The sequence below is a fragment of the Odontesthes bonariensis genome, chromosome 3 (genome assembly GCF_027942865.1).
Source record: "Odontesthes bonariensis isolate fOdoBon6 chromosome 3, fOdoBon6.hap1, whole genome shotgun sequence".
NCBI lineage: Eukaryota > Metazoa > Chordata > Actinopteri > Atheriniformes > Atherinopsidae > Odontesthes > Odontesthes bonariensis.
This window is the reverse complement of record NC_134508.1, coordinates 17,966,800-17,981,567: the sequence shown is the minus strand read 5'-3', so window position 1 is coordinate 17,981,567 and position 14,768 is coordinate 17,966,800. Positions and strand designations below refer to the sequence as shown.

The window sequence follows — 14,768 nt, the reverse complement described above, 5'->3', positions numbered from 1 at the left end:
ACTGAAGCTGTCGTTTCCAAGAGCTCATACTGACATGGAATATGCTTGGCAATCAAATGAAAGCTCTGTCCTCCTCTTTGCGAGAAGTCAGTGTTACAGTAGAACTAAGAGAGGCTCAAGACGAGTTTAAGCGCTTTATTTAGCAAAATTTGGAAATCACTGTATGTCTTAAGGAGCCCTGTCTGTGTCTTCATCTTTACAGTAGACATGACATGATGGTTCTCTCAGCAAACTCGTGTTATTTTTCAGCGCTCCAAGCTTATTTAGCGTCTTCCCTATTTGCCATTTCCTTCCTTGTTTTTTTCTATTTCCCTTTCTCTCACCCAACTTCTTTTTAAAATCACAAATACACTCTTCTTGCTTCCACTGACTATGGGATCTTGGAGGAAGTCTGCTTATCAATTAATAACCTCATATTGAGAGGAGATTTGTTGTGCGTCATTAACACCAGCTGACCAGTCGGGCTCCTCTCAGTCAGTGGGCGCAGTTATTGTGAGGCACCATGTCAAGCCCTTGAAATCATTTTTTTTTTTCTGAATCAGATGAAAAATGATAAGAGGGATTGGTGAATGGCAAAGTGCTGTCTCTCTCTCTGTGTTTACACTCCTGAACATGTTGTGCCTGGCAGCTGCTGAAAGCACTCGCCCACAACCACAGAGGCCCTGAGTCTTTGAGTTTGACCCGTTTGACCTAATGAATCATTTTTATTGTTGTATGGAATATGTGAATGGAGTTTCGATTTGTCAGCTTTGGCTTTATCAAGCTTTTTGTTTTTCTCACCGTGTTCCATGTGCATGTCTGTACTTGTCTTGAAATCCCAAAGAAATGCTCAGCGTCCACAGTGATAATGTCTGACACATGATCCAGGTAGCTGAAAGCTGTTTCTGGAAAGGAAAGCTCAGATTTATGGGTCTTGCACTCTGCAGCTCTGAAATCATTAAAGAGGCCATTTGATGCTTAAAACCAGCACAGTTGGTAGACCATTATAAGGATCTGCAAACAAATCCACACCAAAGAGTTACTATGTTCCACAGTTGAACTGCCTCAAGCATCTTGGTTGCTATCTATGCTTTTCATCCGTGACTTTATCTACATCGCCATTCAACATATTTGCATATATATTTTTGCTAGCGGCTTCTTTGCAGGCTCAGGCAAGGAAGGCTCATTCCTGCCTCTTTCCACCAGTTTGAGTAGTTTGACTTTAAAGGATAAGACCGGTTTTTTGACATTGGGCCCTTGATTTCACATTATAGCATGATGTTCTACTCACCCCTGCGTGTTGTTGAACATTTGGAGCTGTTCCGAAGATATTCGCGAGGCGTCTGGCTGCTCTCTTGAGATATTCGGCCATGAAACGGTTTCCTATGGGCAAGCTCATACAGGCACAAACTATGCTGTTTATAATTTATTAATTACTCTACACTAGAACTGATAACGTGGAGGTGCGTCGCTTACTTAAAAAAATCCGGGTTATTGTAATTTTGATTTTTTTGTCGTAAAGTGGGTGTTACTGACGTCATCGTCGTGCTACTGCCACAGGCAGCCCACAGACCTGCTGCCTATTTATTCATTCGGCTAAAATTCAAAATTAGTAACCCGGATTTTTTTAAGTAAGCGACGCACCTCCACGTTATCAGTGCTGGTGTAGAGTAATTAATAAATTATAAACAGCATAGTTTGTGCCTGTAAGAGCTTGCCCATAGGAAACCGTTTCATGGCCGAATATCTCAAGAGAGCAGCCAGACGCCTCGCGAATATCTTCGGAACAGCTCCAAATGACAAACAACAAGCAGGGGTGAGTAGAACATCATGTTATAATGTGAAATCAAGGGCCCAATGTCAAAAAAACGGTCTTATCCTTTAAGGTTTGTGCTCGCACTAACATGGTAACGAGTATTTGGCGCGTCCAGTTTTGATCGGGACAACGGGGTATCTATTTTGTTCCTAGTGTCATGTACGCATAATGACTGTTTGAGACAGATAGGTACGTTCAGTATAATGAAAAAAAAAGAGCATGACTCAACAAAGTCCTGAAAAGAATTAGTCCCATAAAATCCTTTCAGTTTGGTTTTCCAGTGAAGGGAATCGGCCCGCGTAGGAAAGCAGGCCCATGAGGTTTGTTGTCTTTTTCAGCTTGGAGGTCGAATTCTGCGTAGTTAGACAGTTAAAAGACTAAAGAAAAACTGTTTTATAAATTTGTTGATGTAAATGTCCAGACCAGTTTTTTAAAGTTTAAATAAACTTTTTTATATTCATTTGTGTGCTTGATTCCGCGTGTGTGTGTGTGTGCCAGTGCTGCCACATATATGCTGAATGAAAGATTTCAGTGCAGTAAATCTTAAACTCAAAATTGTAACTTAATGTCAGTGTGTCACGTTTAATTGTCGTTACGTGTATATGTGTGTTTCTTCTGTCCACTGCTCATCACAGGAATGGGAAATCAGTGAGTACAGCGACTCTCTCTATATAATTCTTAAACAGGGGGTGAATGCTGCATGTAACCTACTACTCTGGGGATGTGGTTATGATGTTGTGCATCTCCCAGTCTCAAGTCTTCCTCAGTCCTGTCTGGGTTTGAGCATCTTCACCCACATGGCCAAAGAACATGTCATTAGTAGACATGTTGGAGCTTCTTTAGCCCTCTACACGCTCATACAATACCTGCATGTGTCTTTCCTCTACAATCCCACATGTTTAAGCTTCGCCCTCTCTGCTCCTGCCTATGTGAAACATGAACCTTATTCTGCTGTTTATAGCATTGATTTGTTTGAAAAACAGCCACCCCCCCCCTTGCTCAGCTTTGACTTTGTCCTTTAAACTTCAGTGGCTTTAAATGTGATGTTTGAAATGTGACTTAAGTTGCCCACGAGCGATGACATTCAGCTCTTTCTGCCATTGAAATGACAGAGTGTGGAAGGAGTTTCAGGTGCATGTTGATGTTTTCTGGTATATATAATTACCTGTAGAAAGTAAAATGCAGCCAGTCACCAGCAGGGTTGATGCATTCATACATTTGAAAACAAAAAACAAAAAAAAACTTTGGTGTTCCAATATCACACATTCTCTGTGCATGAGTTATAATTAACCTGCATCTCCATATGAGCAAAGTGAGATGCTATAAACAAACAGAATGTAAGAGGTGCTTTCACTGTTTCTCTGGCTCCAGTTTGTGCAGTTATTTTTGACAAATGACTGCTTCGTTATTACAATGGCTGTGATGTTCTGCCCAAATATCGATGGTCAGATGGAGATCAAGCAAAGGGTGCAACCATTACTTTTCTTTTATTAGTCCGTAATAATCTTATTGATTTTGAGTCGTTAAAAATATAAAAGTATTTGCCACAAGGTCTTAAGTGGTGCCTTGCAGTAACCAATTGAAGGTATTATAAGCCTGAATGGGCAACAGTTTACCTGAGTCAATCACTTCTGTTATGAAAGAATGAGATCGATCTCGTCGGCTTCCTTGGTGATGACAGCCTGTGAACTGATTTCCATTACTTGAGATGGATTGTCCAAGGAAAGAGTATCTTACATTCATGCTGCTCCAGAGTGCCTTGGCTAAGTGATTGTTTTTCACTCCTCTTCAGCGTTAATACTGGATAACAATAGCTCAGAAACTGAATCCACTCATGTGAAACAACTGGCTCCTAGCACTGTACAGACCATAGTTTCTCGCATGTAGACTGTACTTGGGTGGGCTGCCCAGGTATATTACAGGTCACTATTTGCATATTATGATTCACACACACACTTAGAACCTTTAACTAACTTACCCTAGATGATATATCAGTTGAAAGAGTGCAAATATAAATAATGTCAGTTAGTGGATCATTTCCCAACAAGAGGCCGGATTCAAGGCAAAGTTGTACTTGAGAAAAAAGTTACAGGCTACTATTTATTGTTGTTCATCTTCTATAGTTGGTATTAGATTCCAGAAGTAGAGGCTGCCAGGTTGTCAGATAAATGTGAGATTTACCAGCAAGAACTTCCTCTTACTTCTTCCTTTAAACACATTACTTTGCATGCTGTCATGTCTAATTTAGAGACTCTTCCTTTTAGGTCCGTTGCTCTGAACAGCATGCAAAGTTCTACAGTGTGAATTTAAATATTACCTGTAAGGTTTGTTCCTTGTGCAGTTATAATTACATTGTTCTTTAAATTGATATCAAATCTATAACGTTGTACTTATGCACATGCCTCAGCACACTGTCTGAGAATTGCATGTTATATAGTGTGTGCTTGAACATGTTACCTAAATAAATTGAGGCAAATGCAAACATATTGCAGTCAGCTATCGAGCTAAGCAGCCACTTGCCATTAGACACTAAAGCAATTTTGACTCTCAGATACCATAGCAGCTCCTTTGGGTTTCCATGGCGACGTATATGAAGCCAACTTCTGGCACTAGTAAAGGTAGCAAGACGACCACCCCTCTGTGTGTGGTTGTGTCTGAATTTGCAAAACGCTGGACACATGTTGGTTAATCCCAGAATTTCTTCTCGTGCATGTATTGTGTACATCGGTTAGAGACTGCAGCCAGCGGAGGCCATGCCCTTTTAACATTTAATCTGACAGTCTTCCTCAGTTTATTCCTTAATGCCTTACATACAGCCAGCATTGAAATTAGCTAATTTGGACTCTTTCGAGGAGGATTTGCGGCACAATTATAAAGTCTTCCTCAAAGCAACACTTGCAGAACAATATGTTACATCATCTCATATAGACAGACTGTGAAGTTGCCAGGCGGGCAGCAGGAACAGAGAAGGAGTGAGGCACGCTGATATGAACAAGGCTATTTTAGTCCTCGAGGTCTTGAGTTATAGGCACTTTCTGGGTTTAGATGATGATAACTCTGACAGCAGAGTCCCTTGCGATCACTGACTCCTGAGTTAAAAGGTAGTGATAAGAGAACAGGAAGCAAAGTGGCAGGTTGTTTATGTCTTTTCTTAAATTCAACCTGAGCTCAAATGAAAGTGTTTCGCAAGTGTTAGTAGTGTTAAAACACGTATTACGCATAGGTTGATATTCCACAGGAAGAAGCTTCTGAGAACCAGAATCTGGGTAAGAAAAACTTGATTAAAACTACGTTCGTTTAATGAAGCTCTGATGCTAATTGGCAGCTTCATGTCACTGTACATTCAAGCATTAAAAGTATTTAAATGGTAATAATCATGCAACTAAACTCAAACTAGTTTTCAGTCGTTAACCTTGTAGATAGGGGGTGAGCGTCTCTACCATAAATACCTCTCCTACTGATTATAAAGGTGCTTGAACTCGACTGAACTCACATCACTAACATGTCTGAAAGGAAAGAAAATGATTTACATTTATGGCCGACGTTCTCCTAAACTTAACAATGCAGCTATTGATAATATGAAATGGAACCACTTGTGGGTAGCCCATGAACAGAACTTTTAAACTTAGACTCACATAAATAACAGCAACTCAATCAGAAAGTTTGTTCAGTGTGTGAGTAATATAAGAGAATGTGCTGGATTTTACAGCATGCTTCATTTTACTTGAGACATATGCAGTTGTTGTGACACCATGTTTCAACCTTTAGTTTGTCAATAGTTGTACCACATGTAGTTGCAGTTTAGTAACCCATGAAAGAGCGATGATAGGTGTGCCTTTAATCATTTTGAAATAGTAAAATGTTAAAGAGCTTATCTTTTAGTTAGTTACTTTATTGTTTGACCTTCAGCCACAGGAAATGTTGCTCTCCAATGCACGACCAGTGAGCTCATGCAAACCCCTGTAGTTCAGCATATAGGATAACAATGCAATAATGGGAGCTACCTTTATCGAGAAATGCTATTCAAATAAAAAAAAAAAAAATTTCCCCACTGTGGGACGAATAAAGGTATTCATATTCATATTCGTAAATAAACCTGCCATGGTTTACAGGAAAATATATCTCATACTTTTGTATTTCCCAGCTGACTTTCTACTATCACGTAGCCCTGACCTCAGTAAAAGTTTGAGTTACATTTGCATTGAAGCATTAGACTAAAACAAACATGAGTGCTGTATTATGAATGAGGTCCTCTACTTTGTCCTGCCATTAAACTGCTAATTAAACCGCAAAATATTGATGAGCATTTCCCTTTTATCTCATTGTTCCTCACTAGTATTGTTTCTGACCGTCACAACAAGAAGATGCCACTGGGTGAGGATTGCCATGCCTGGAAAAAGAAGACCTCAGATGTGAAGGAGAAGTACGACTTCAAAGAGATCCTGGGAACGTAAGTGCGTCATTGCCAGCAGCAAGGCCCCATGTTCCTCAGCTTTGCATTATGGGCGTTTAAACCTTTGGCAAACACTGCAATTATTTAAATAAAGGTTGTGTGTTTTTTACAAGTTTAATGAGGCATTTAATGCATATCTGTTAACAGCTGCCTCAAATGGATGACAGAAATTTGAATTTGTTTCCTTAGCTGCTCCAAGTGTTTTTGCATGTATTGAAATGCTGTGCATATCTTTGGCCGATGAAATTATTGCTGCTTGAGGAGTACAGAAAGCAAAGCGTGCTCTTCAGTAAATATATTGGGAATAAGTGGCTTCTTAGCTGTTCAGTGTTATTCATGCTGTGTAAGCTGCTGCCTAATAGGGTTATGTTGTATATTATAAACATGCAACTTCCAGCTGCTTCGGTGTTATGGCTTTAAACAAACCCCAATGATGGCAGGAACAGCACAGTTTAGTTTGTCTTTGTGCAGATAAGATGTTCCAGTTCAATTTCACATGTATGTGTTCTGCGCATGTATTTTCTTCTGCACTTTTATTTTCTATTCAAAGCACAGTTGAGACTTGGTAACAAATCATCAACATCTTTCTTTCCACATACATAATCTGATACACGAAAAGTAAGAGTAACTGAGTGCATGTTAGGCACGTGTAAGATGCATCCCCAGCACCGGTACACACTTATATTTCTTTGGGATTTACATTTTTTGTAGGTAATCATGAAGAATATTTTCATCAACGTGACTATTTGGTGGGAGTTAGTATGCAGTCGTATTCAGTTCAATAATGCTGCAGTAAATGATAAATTATTAAATAGCTCTCTAATACTGTGTATCTTTGAGGAGCTTAAAATGATTAATGATTAATAATTTTGCTGACACCACGCCAAGAAATTTTTTTAATTTACCATCCACACCTTCAATGTAAATGAATAGAACACTCCACGTACAGTATTTCTTGGTAAATTGACTAAATCCATCAAAGAATAAGAGTTAATAGTTAATAGAATGAATAGTTTTACACACTTATGTGAATTTGCTACTCAAGATTAATAAATTACAAGCAAACTCATATAACCTCATAAACCATTGTGCTGTGACTCGTGTTTTACTAAAAAAAGATTCTATAAAACTCATGCATCCTGTTTCCAAAGTATGGTATGTGTACTGAGTATGAAGTATCAAGAAGTCTGCTATCCTTTGTCAAACAGGCTAGTTGAATATTTGCATTCAAGCATGACCAGTAGATAATTAGTTCCACATAAAATATATATAAAAAACCTTATAAGGAGTTTAACCGACACAGCCAGACACAGATTCCACATGTTGATTTCACATTGATATTGGTACAACAATGCCAATGGTTCAGGACACACGGGATAAAAAACAAGGATGACAGATGTTCACTGCTGTTCACAAACGTCAGCTTGGTTCTCTTTACAGCCTCTTCTGTGAACATCTGTATAATCTCAACACTAGGAAAGGGAGAATTGCGTTTTTTTCACTCTGTATGTTTTGTTTTCCTTTTTGCCATGATAGTTTTTGTGGCAGCATAAACAAACCTTTTGAATGTTAGATTTTCTGAATGTACAGTGCACAGTGAAAATGAGTACACCCCTGTTGAAAAGTAACATTTTGAACAATATTTTAATACACACACAAGTTATTCCCAAAACGTGCATAGAGTAAGTTTAATACAACATCTGTTCAGCTTACAACAGAAAAGAAAGGTCAATAATATAACTTAAATGACCTATTTGTCCATTTTTGTGAAATTATGCTGGTGCAAAAGTGAGTACACCCCTATGTTAAACTCCCTGAGAATGGGCCGTGTTGGCCCGAAATGTCATGAAATGAAAAGGCATTAAAAGGGAGGTCATCGTTGTGCGTTTCATCCTTGCCTTACATTGAAATTTTACATTTTGAGTCTGCACCAGGCTAAAAGAGACGTGTGTGAGATTTGACTGAAATCCTATGGAGAGTATCATGATCCGCTTCAGTAGTCACAGTACATGTTGACAAGCATGTTTCTTTTGGTGAAATTCAGCTTCCTACTGTTGATGGCATCCATACAGCCCCAAACCATGTCACTCCCACTACTATGCTTGACTTTAAGCATGGGGCACTTTTCTTTGTACAAATCACTTTTTACCACCACACAGGCTTGACACCATCTAAAGCAAATTTGTTCATCTTGGTGTCATCAGATCACAGGACATGGTTCCAGCAATCCATATCCTTAGTTTGTTTGTCTCTGATGAGACAATGATAAACAAATTTGCTTTCGATGGTGTCAAGCATGTGTGGTGGTAAAAAGTGATTTGTACAAAGAAAAGTGCCCCATGCTTAAAGTCAAGCATAGTAGTGGGAGTGACATGGTTTGGGGCTGTATGGATGCCATCAACAGTAGGAAGCTGAATTTCACCAAAAGAAACATGCTTGTCAACATGTACTGTGACTACTGAAGCAGATCATGATACTCTCCATAGGATTTCAGTCAAATCTCACACACGTCTCTTTTAGCCTGGTGCAGACTCAAAATGTAAAATTTCAATGTAAGGCAAGGATGAAACGCACAACGATGACCTCCCTTTTAATGCCTTTTCATTTCATGACATTTCGGGCCAACACGGCCCATTCTCAGGGAGTTTAACATAGGGGTGTACTCACTTTTGCACCAGCATAATTTCACAAAAATGGACAAATAGGTCATTTAAGTTATTTTATTGATCTTTCTTTTCTGTTGTAAGCTCAACAGATGTTGTATTAAACTTACTCTATGCACGTTTTGGGAATAACTTGTGTGTGTATTAAAATATTGTTCAAAATGTTACTTTTCAACAGGGGTGTACTCATTTTCACTGTGCACTGTATATCTTTAAATGCAATGGCATCCGTCTTACATCAGTACTTTTTTATTCATTTTAAGGAAATGGACAACAGGGGCAAGTTGACCATGAATACTGCTTGTCTGAATTTCATATTATAGGTTCCACCTGAGAGAGGCCTTATACAGGGGATATTTTGGAACTCTGCTGGGATATCATGTCCTGAGATCTGTTTGCTGTGACTTTGGGCTTCCTCGTTGAATGTTCTACTTTTCTTTGTGTCACAAAATCTCTTTTAAACCTCTTAACTTTAGATGAAATTGCACACGTGTGTCTGTGGGTTCTGGTATTATCCATTTGTCTCAAAAAGATTATACTTGCTTTTTGCTAATGCTTTTCAATTGTAGAACCTTAACTCCTTCCTGTCTTCTAAAGCTCAGGTTATATGACAGTCTATGCTATATTTATACAAGCGAGCAGTGTAGCCCCTTTTTGTTAGCTACACTGGACTTTTGTCTATGTTCAAATATGATTTGGCTCCCACAGCAATATAGCACATTCCATCACCAAGGCAGAATAATCTCTGTCCTCTCAAGCTCTTCCTGGGGTTGACTTGCCCCTTCTTCTAAATGATCATGTCAACCATTTCACAGTCAAACATTTGCCCAGCACTCCCAAACTGGCTGCAGCAATAAGGACTCCAGTTTATTTTCAAAAACAAATAACCCAGGAACTTCACGGCAGATAAATGTTACCTTTAGTCCTCAGAGTAACCATTTGTGTATTCTCAGTCACGGATTCCATGCGTGTCTTGAGACAGGATGTTTATCCAAGGTGTTTCACTTGTTGCATCTTTTATATACAACCACATCCTTGTTAGTCCAGGATTAAGTCATGTGAACAATAAGTGAACGTAAGTTGAAACTCAGATCTTCCCAAGTTGCTTTCATCTCACTGCCGCACGTAGGGTTAATTACACATACAGACATGTCCACTGTGCACCTTTTAGACAGTGGCTACTTACCATCTTCCCTATGCGTCCAGTGAACTGTACTGGAAAGGCTGAAGCCCAACCCAACCAAGTCTTTTCTGTGACCAGATTGCTGACACCTTGATTAAATTTTATTGGATTTATGGGGGAAAAAATGACTGATTTACAGTATGGCACCATTTACTTAATGGAGAAGAGAGAACTAGAGAGAAACTAGAGAAAGAGTAGTAATAGTTTACCATTAAAGGGATTTGATAGCTAAATTGGAGATTTATGATTCAGAATTTTATGCAACCTCAGGTGGCTTTTGTCACTGTATGACTACCCTCAAATTCGTGTGCATAAATGAAAGTTCCCAGCTGAGCCTTACTGATGGGCGCATACATGAAGCGTTACCATCCTCTCAACCCTCTTATTGTAATTTCTCCAGTTCTCCACCTGCCCCTGGTTTGGGGCTGAGCTTGTTTATGGAGAGATAACCAGCTCACTGCATCGCTCAGCTGTGTGCCACATTCATTTGCCATTGCTGAATTGTTGTCTTGGTAACAACAGGAGACACTTTCCATAATGGACTCAAACAGTCACTATGGAAACAAAGTTTTGATTAGCTATTAATAATCCAACACACAGTACATATGTGTTCGTTGTGCATCAGATGAAAACAGAAAAAAACAGACACAGAAGCAGACATTTAATTGTGGATGTGTTAATCTATCGAGTCTGCCTTTTCTACATTTTCATAATGAAGGAGACGAACAGTAACATATCATGCTGTCAACAATCGTCAAGTTTAAGAATAAAAAATCATCAGTTTATCTGTCCCGTACTAATGAAGTCAGTCAGTCTTTTGGACACAACAAGTAAAGCATATGACAAATACAACATGATGACCAAATAGTTGCCACATTTTATTATTTAATTCTGATATTTTAAGCAAGTTTATTGGTATTTCACATTTTACACACAAGGCATTTCAGAGTGCTTCACATAATGCAAATACATTTAAGACAAAACAACTATAAAAGCAAGATCAACATAAAGCAAAAATCATTAAAGATGAAGAAGAGATGTATATAGGATGGGTATCTATGCCAATGATAAGTATTGGTTTGTACAGATAATCCTCAACTGCAGCCACATGTTCTGTAATCTAAACAGATGGGGATTAACAATAAACAAAGAGGCAATAGCACTTTCACTCCAATCAGATCAGATCCTCTTCAGCCTTCCCCCCTTTTTTCAAATTGCTGTGACTTATTTTTCCACCACCCCCACCATGACCACTTTAGTCTGTCTCTCTTCCTGTTTGTGTCCAGTGTAGCTCACAACAGCATTCATGCTGTCAGCCCCATTCAGGCTAGCAAGTCGTGTCAGATGCTCTCTATGATCTGGATTCACACTGTGTTCACTGTGGAACCGGGATCCCAGTGTAACCTGCTGCCATTTGATTTTCAGCTGACATTAAAGCACTCATTATTCAGGGATGAGGACACACAACTGTGCTCTGGACTACACAGCCATTCCTCTACAGGGTTATAGTCAGTAAGATAGCTGTGATAGTAGGCTCTACACAGTCACATAACAATCGCCTGTTACAATTAGTTTGCTTGTAACATAATAAAATCAATCTAAGTAAATGATATATTGCGTTATATCATAAGTAATCTCTGATCATGTTTGATATCAAGGCTTGGACCTTTCGAGAGTGTATAGAAATCCCAGGAGCAAGCAGTAGATGACAGTGGGAAGAAAACAGGAAGAAACCTCTGACACAATGAGGCTCAGGGAATCATGTACAGCGACTGTGGACAGCAAAGAGGAAAAAACACTGAAAAACAACAAATATAATAATAAGCAAGTAATAGCGAAACATGTATCTGCAGTAAGAGCATTATCTTTTGTTCTCTGAATTTAAAAGCAGATATATATTGTTTAATCCTTCACGTTTATGATGTCTCCCACTCACACATCCTTTCATATCTTTTTGCTTTGAAAACTTGGATCTCCATGGACATCCTGTGGACATTTATTTTAGATATCGATGTTGATATTTATGCCCATCATTAAATTCTGACTGGTTATACATTAAGTTTACATTGCAGTTATTATTGACCAATGATCTGACTCTGGTTTGCAACTGCAGGAACATTATCAGCATCCGTTATGTCCTGCTGTAGCAGACAGCATTATGAAAATTATCATCTTTATTTAGCTAGTCTTGTTGGGTTACAGTATATTAATCCTATTTATCTTGTTGTGTTGTTGCTGTTTTTCCTCGTTAGATTTTGATCCTTGTATTTCAGAGCCTTGAAAGAGCTCATTTTCAAAGCGTACCCAAACTCAGCTGCAAGCTTTTAGATTTCTGTACTGATGACAAACTGCACAAATGAACCGTGTTGACTTTACTGACATTTAAATGGCTGCACATGTTCTCACGCCGCAAGCAGAAAGGGAAAATTCTTGGCATTTTCAGCCCAGAATACATAGAAAAAACACAGGAGATGGAGCAACAAGGGACAGGGCATGGGAGGAGGAGGGTGAGAATAGGAGAGCGGGGTGTAACCATCTAAAATCGTTAAGGCTGATGGACTGGCGAGCCTGTCTTTATCAAACGATGACCCACTGGCCCCCATCCCTCGCTGACTGTATTGATTTGGGAGAAGTAGTGTTTCTATTGATGTGGGTAAAAGAGTAACAGGGCTCATAACACAACACGCGTTTTGGCTACAAATGTTGGCCCCTTTTTTTCTATGCCGTTGTGAATTTTCCCGAGCAGCATGTTTTTTCATTTGTTGTCTGTTTCTGTCCTCTGTGTCTCCCACTTGTTGGCCTTTGCCTCCATTGCTCCTCCCTCACATCCCACCTCTGTGAATGAACAAAGACAGCCCATTTATCACGTATCCTCTCTTGTTCCATAACGGGGAGCCCTCTTGCTCACACACATTATTTCTTATTTGACAAACTCAAGCTCTCTTGAAACCCTTTTCACCACATCACAGCCTTAGAGTGAGCTTATGCTCCTGAATTGTTTTTAAATTCATTTAAATTATTTTATTTGTTTCTCTTTATAGTCATGTATTTGTAATGCTTCTTCCACTCCCTGCTGCAATGCTTTTATTTTATGTAAAGCACTTTGAATTGTTTTGTACATGAAATGTGCTATACAAATAAATTTGATTTGATTTGATTTAATTACTGCCTATTCATCAATATTTAGTGTATCAAGAGTAAAAAGGTGAACTACTCTTGATTTTATTGCTTGATAATACGTGTAACCTCTGGAATGCTGTGAATCACGATTGCTAATATTTCAAATCTTACGCCAAGAATGAACGCAAATGTTTGTTGTTTTGTGTTACAGAACTTGTGTTTGGGACCGGGACACATTCAGGAAGTCTAAATAGGAACCTTTTGCTCTACTTGTTCCCTCACATTTGTGCCTCTGGGCTATATGACATGGGCTTTAATCTGCCACTCTGTTTGAGGGCTCTCTGCTTCTAAGTGGAGAGGTTCAATAACTCCACAGTTGTGTGCATGTCTGTGTGTGCAAGTGTTTGTTTGGACGCTTGGGTTTGCAGATGCATTTGTGAGTTGTGACAAGAGGTGAGGCTTTTACACTGCTGTGGTGTCCGATTACATTATGTTATGACCTCAATATTTATGCGTAGAGAACATGAAAGGAAAACTCCATTTAACTTCTGTCAAGCAAATCCTCCAGAGTGTCAACCTGTACTGAATTCCTTGTCAGCTTTCAGGACATAGCTTAAGGTTCTTACATCAGCCTCTGCTATTCAGAACAAAAAATCGAATCAGCTGATTGTAGTCAAAAACAGAAGCATATAAAATTATGCTTCTGCTGACAAATCACCCAGAAAACAAAATATACAGGACTTTAAAATAAATATATTTACACAAGACACTAGATAAAAGCTTGAGCACAACTACCCATTCATTATAAAGGAGCAGGTGTGTCCAAACCTTTGACTGCTACTGTATATTGTGCATTATGTTTGGATTAATGTTCATTTCAGTAAGATTTTTACTGATAAATTGCTTTAGATACTGTTTCTTACTTTATGTTGTCATTCCTATGATTTTCATTGTTGCTGTTTACGTCTTCCTTATTTCTAGACGATTGAAAGGCAAAACACCTCATGACCACTTAGTGTCTACGTGCAATTCTAAAAGTTAGGTGAAGTGTAAACAGTGAGGACACACATATATAGTGTTTGAAGGGAATTCGGCCGAGACAGACTTCTATAGTGGGCATTCTATTTTTATTACTTTTAAATTATTCAGTGTTTGTATGTTGAGAATCAAATGAATTCAAATGGTGATTAACAGTCATTCAAACAAAAGGAAACAGCCACCTTTACAGAGCAGATGAGTTTCCCAGCATGAGAGCAGCCCCACTTCATCTATTTTTCATCTGTGCCTCCCTGTGCATCTTTTCTGTCTCAGTTCTAACTCTCCCTCTTACCCCATCCTTTACTGTCACATTGACCCCATTATTCGACAGTGATAGCTCATCTCACAATTTCAGTTGTTTTTGTCCTTCTCTCATGTCTCTGTTTCTCCTCAAGGAGTCCCACAGGCACCGTTGGCCTTCCTCGTTTCAAAGTTCACTTGTTTTGCTTTTGATAATTTTTCTTTAGTCGTAAAACGTTATTGAGTGTAAGCTGAAGGATGAGATAAGCTAAGACC

General features: G+C 38.9%; 1 protein-coding gene across 2 annotated transcripts in view; it reads left to right on the top strand.

The window, feature by feature from the left end:
- Positions 1-14,768, top strand: part of camk1b (calcium/calmodulin-dependent protein kinase Ib) — a 39,001-nt gene that overhangs the window by 463 nt on the left and 23,770 nt on the right. The window contains exons 1-2 of one of the 2 annotated variants that reach the window (XM_075460628.1): positions 2,434-2,443; positions 6,132-6,245. In XM_075460628.1, coding sequence (XP_075316743.1) covers positions 6,160-6,245 — 86 coding nt within the window. In that variant the 5' untranslated portion in view covers positions 2,434-2,443; positions 6,132-6,159. Of the gene's footprint in view, positions 1-2,433; positions 2,444-6,131; positions 6,246-14,768 lie in introns of those variants that run through there. The other variant, XM_075460627.1, reaches the window with a different exon arrangement.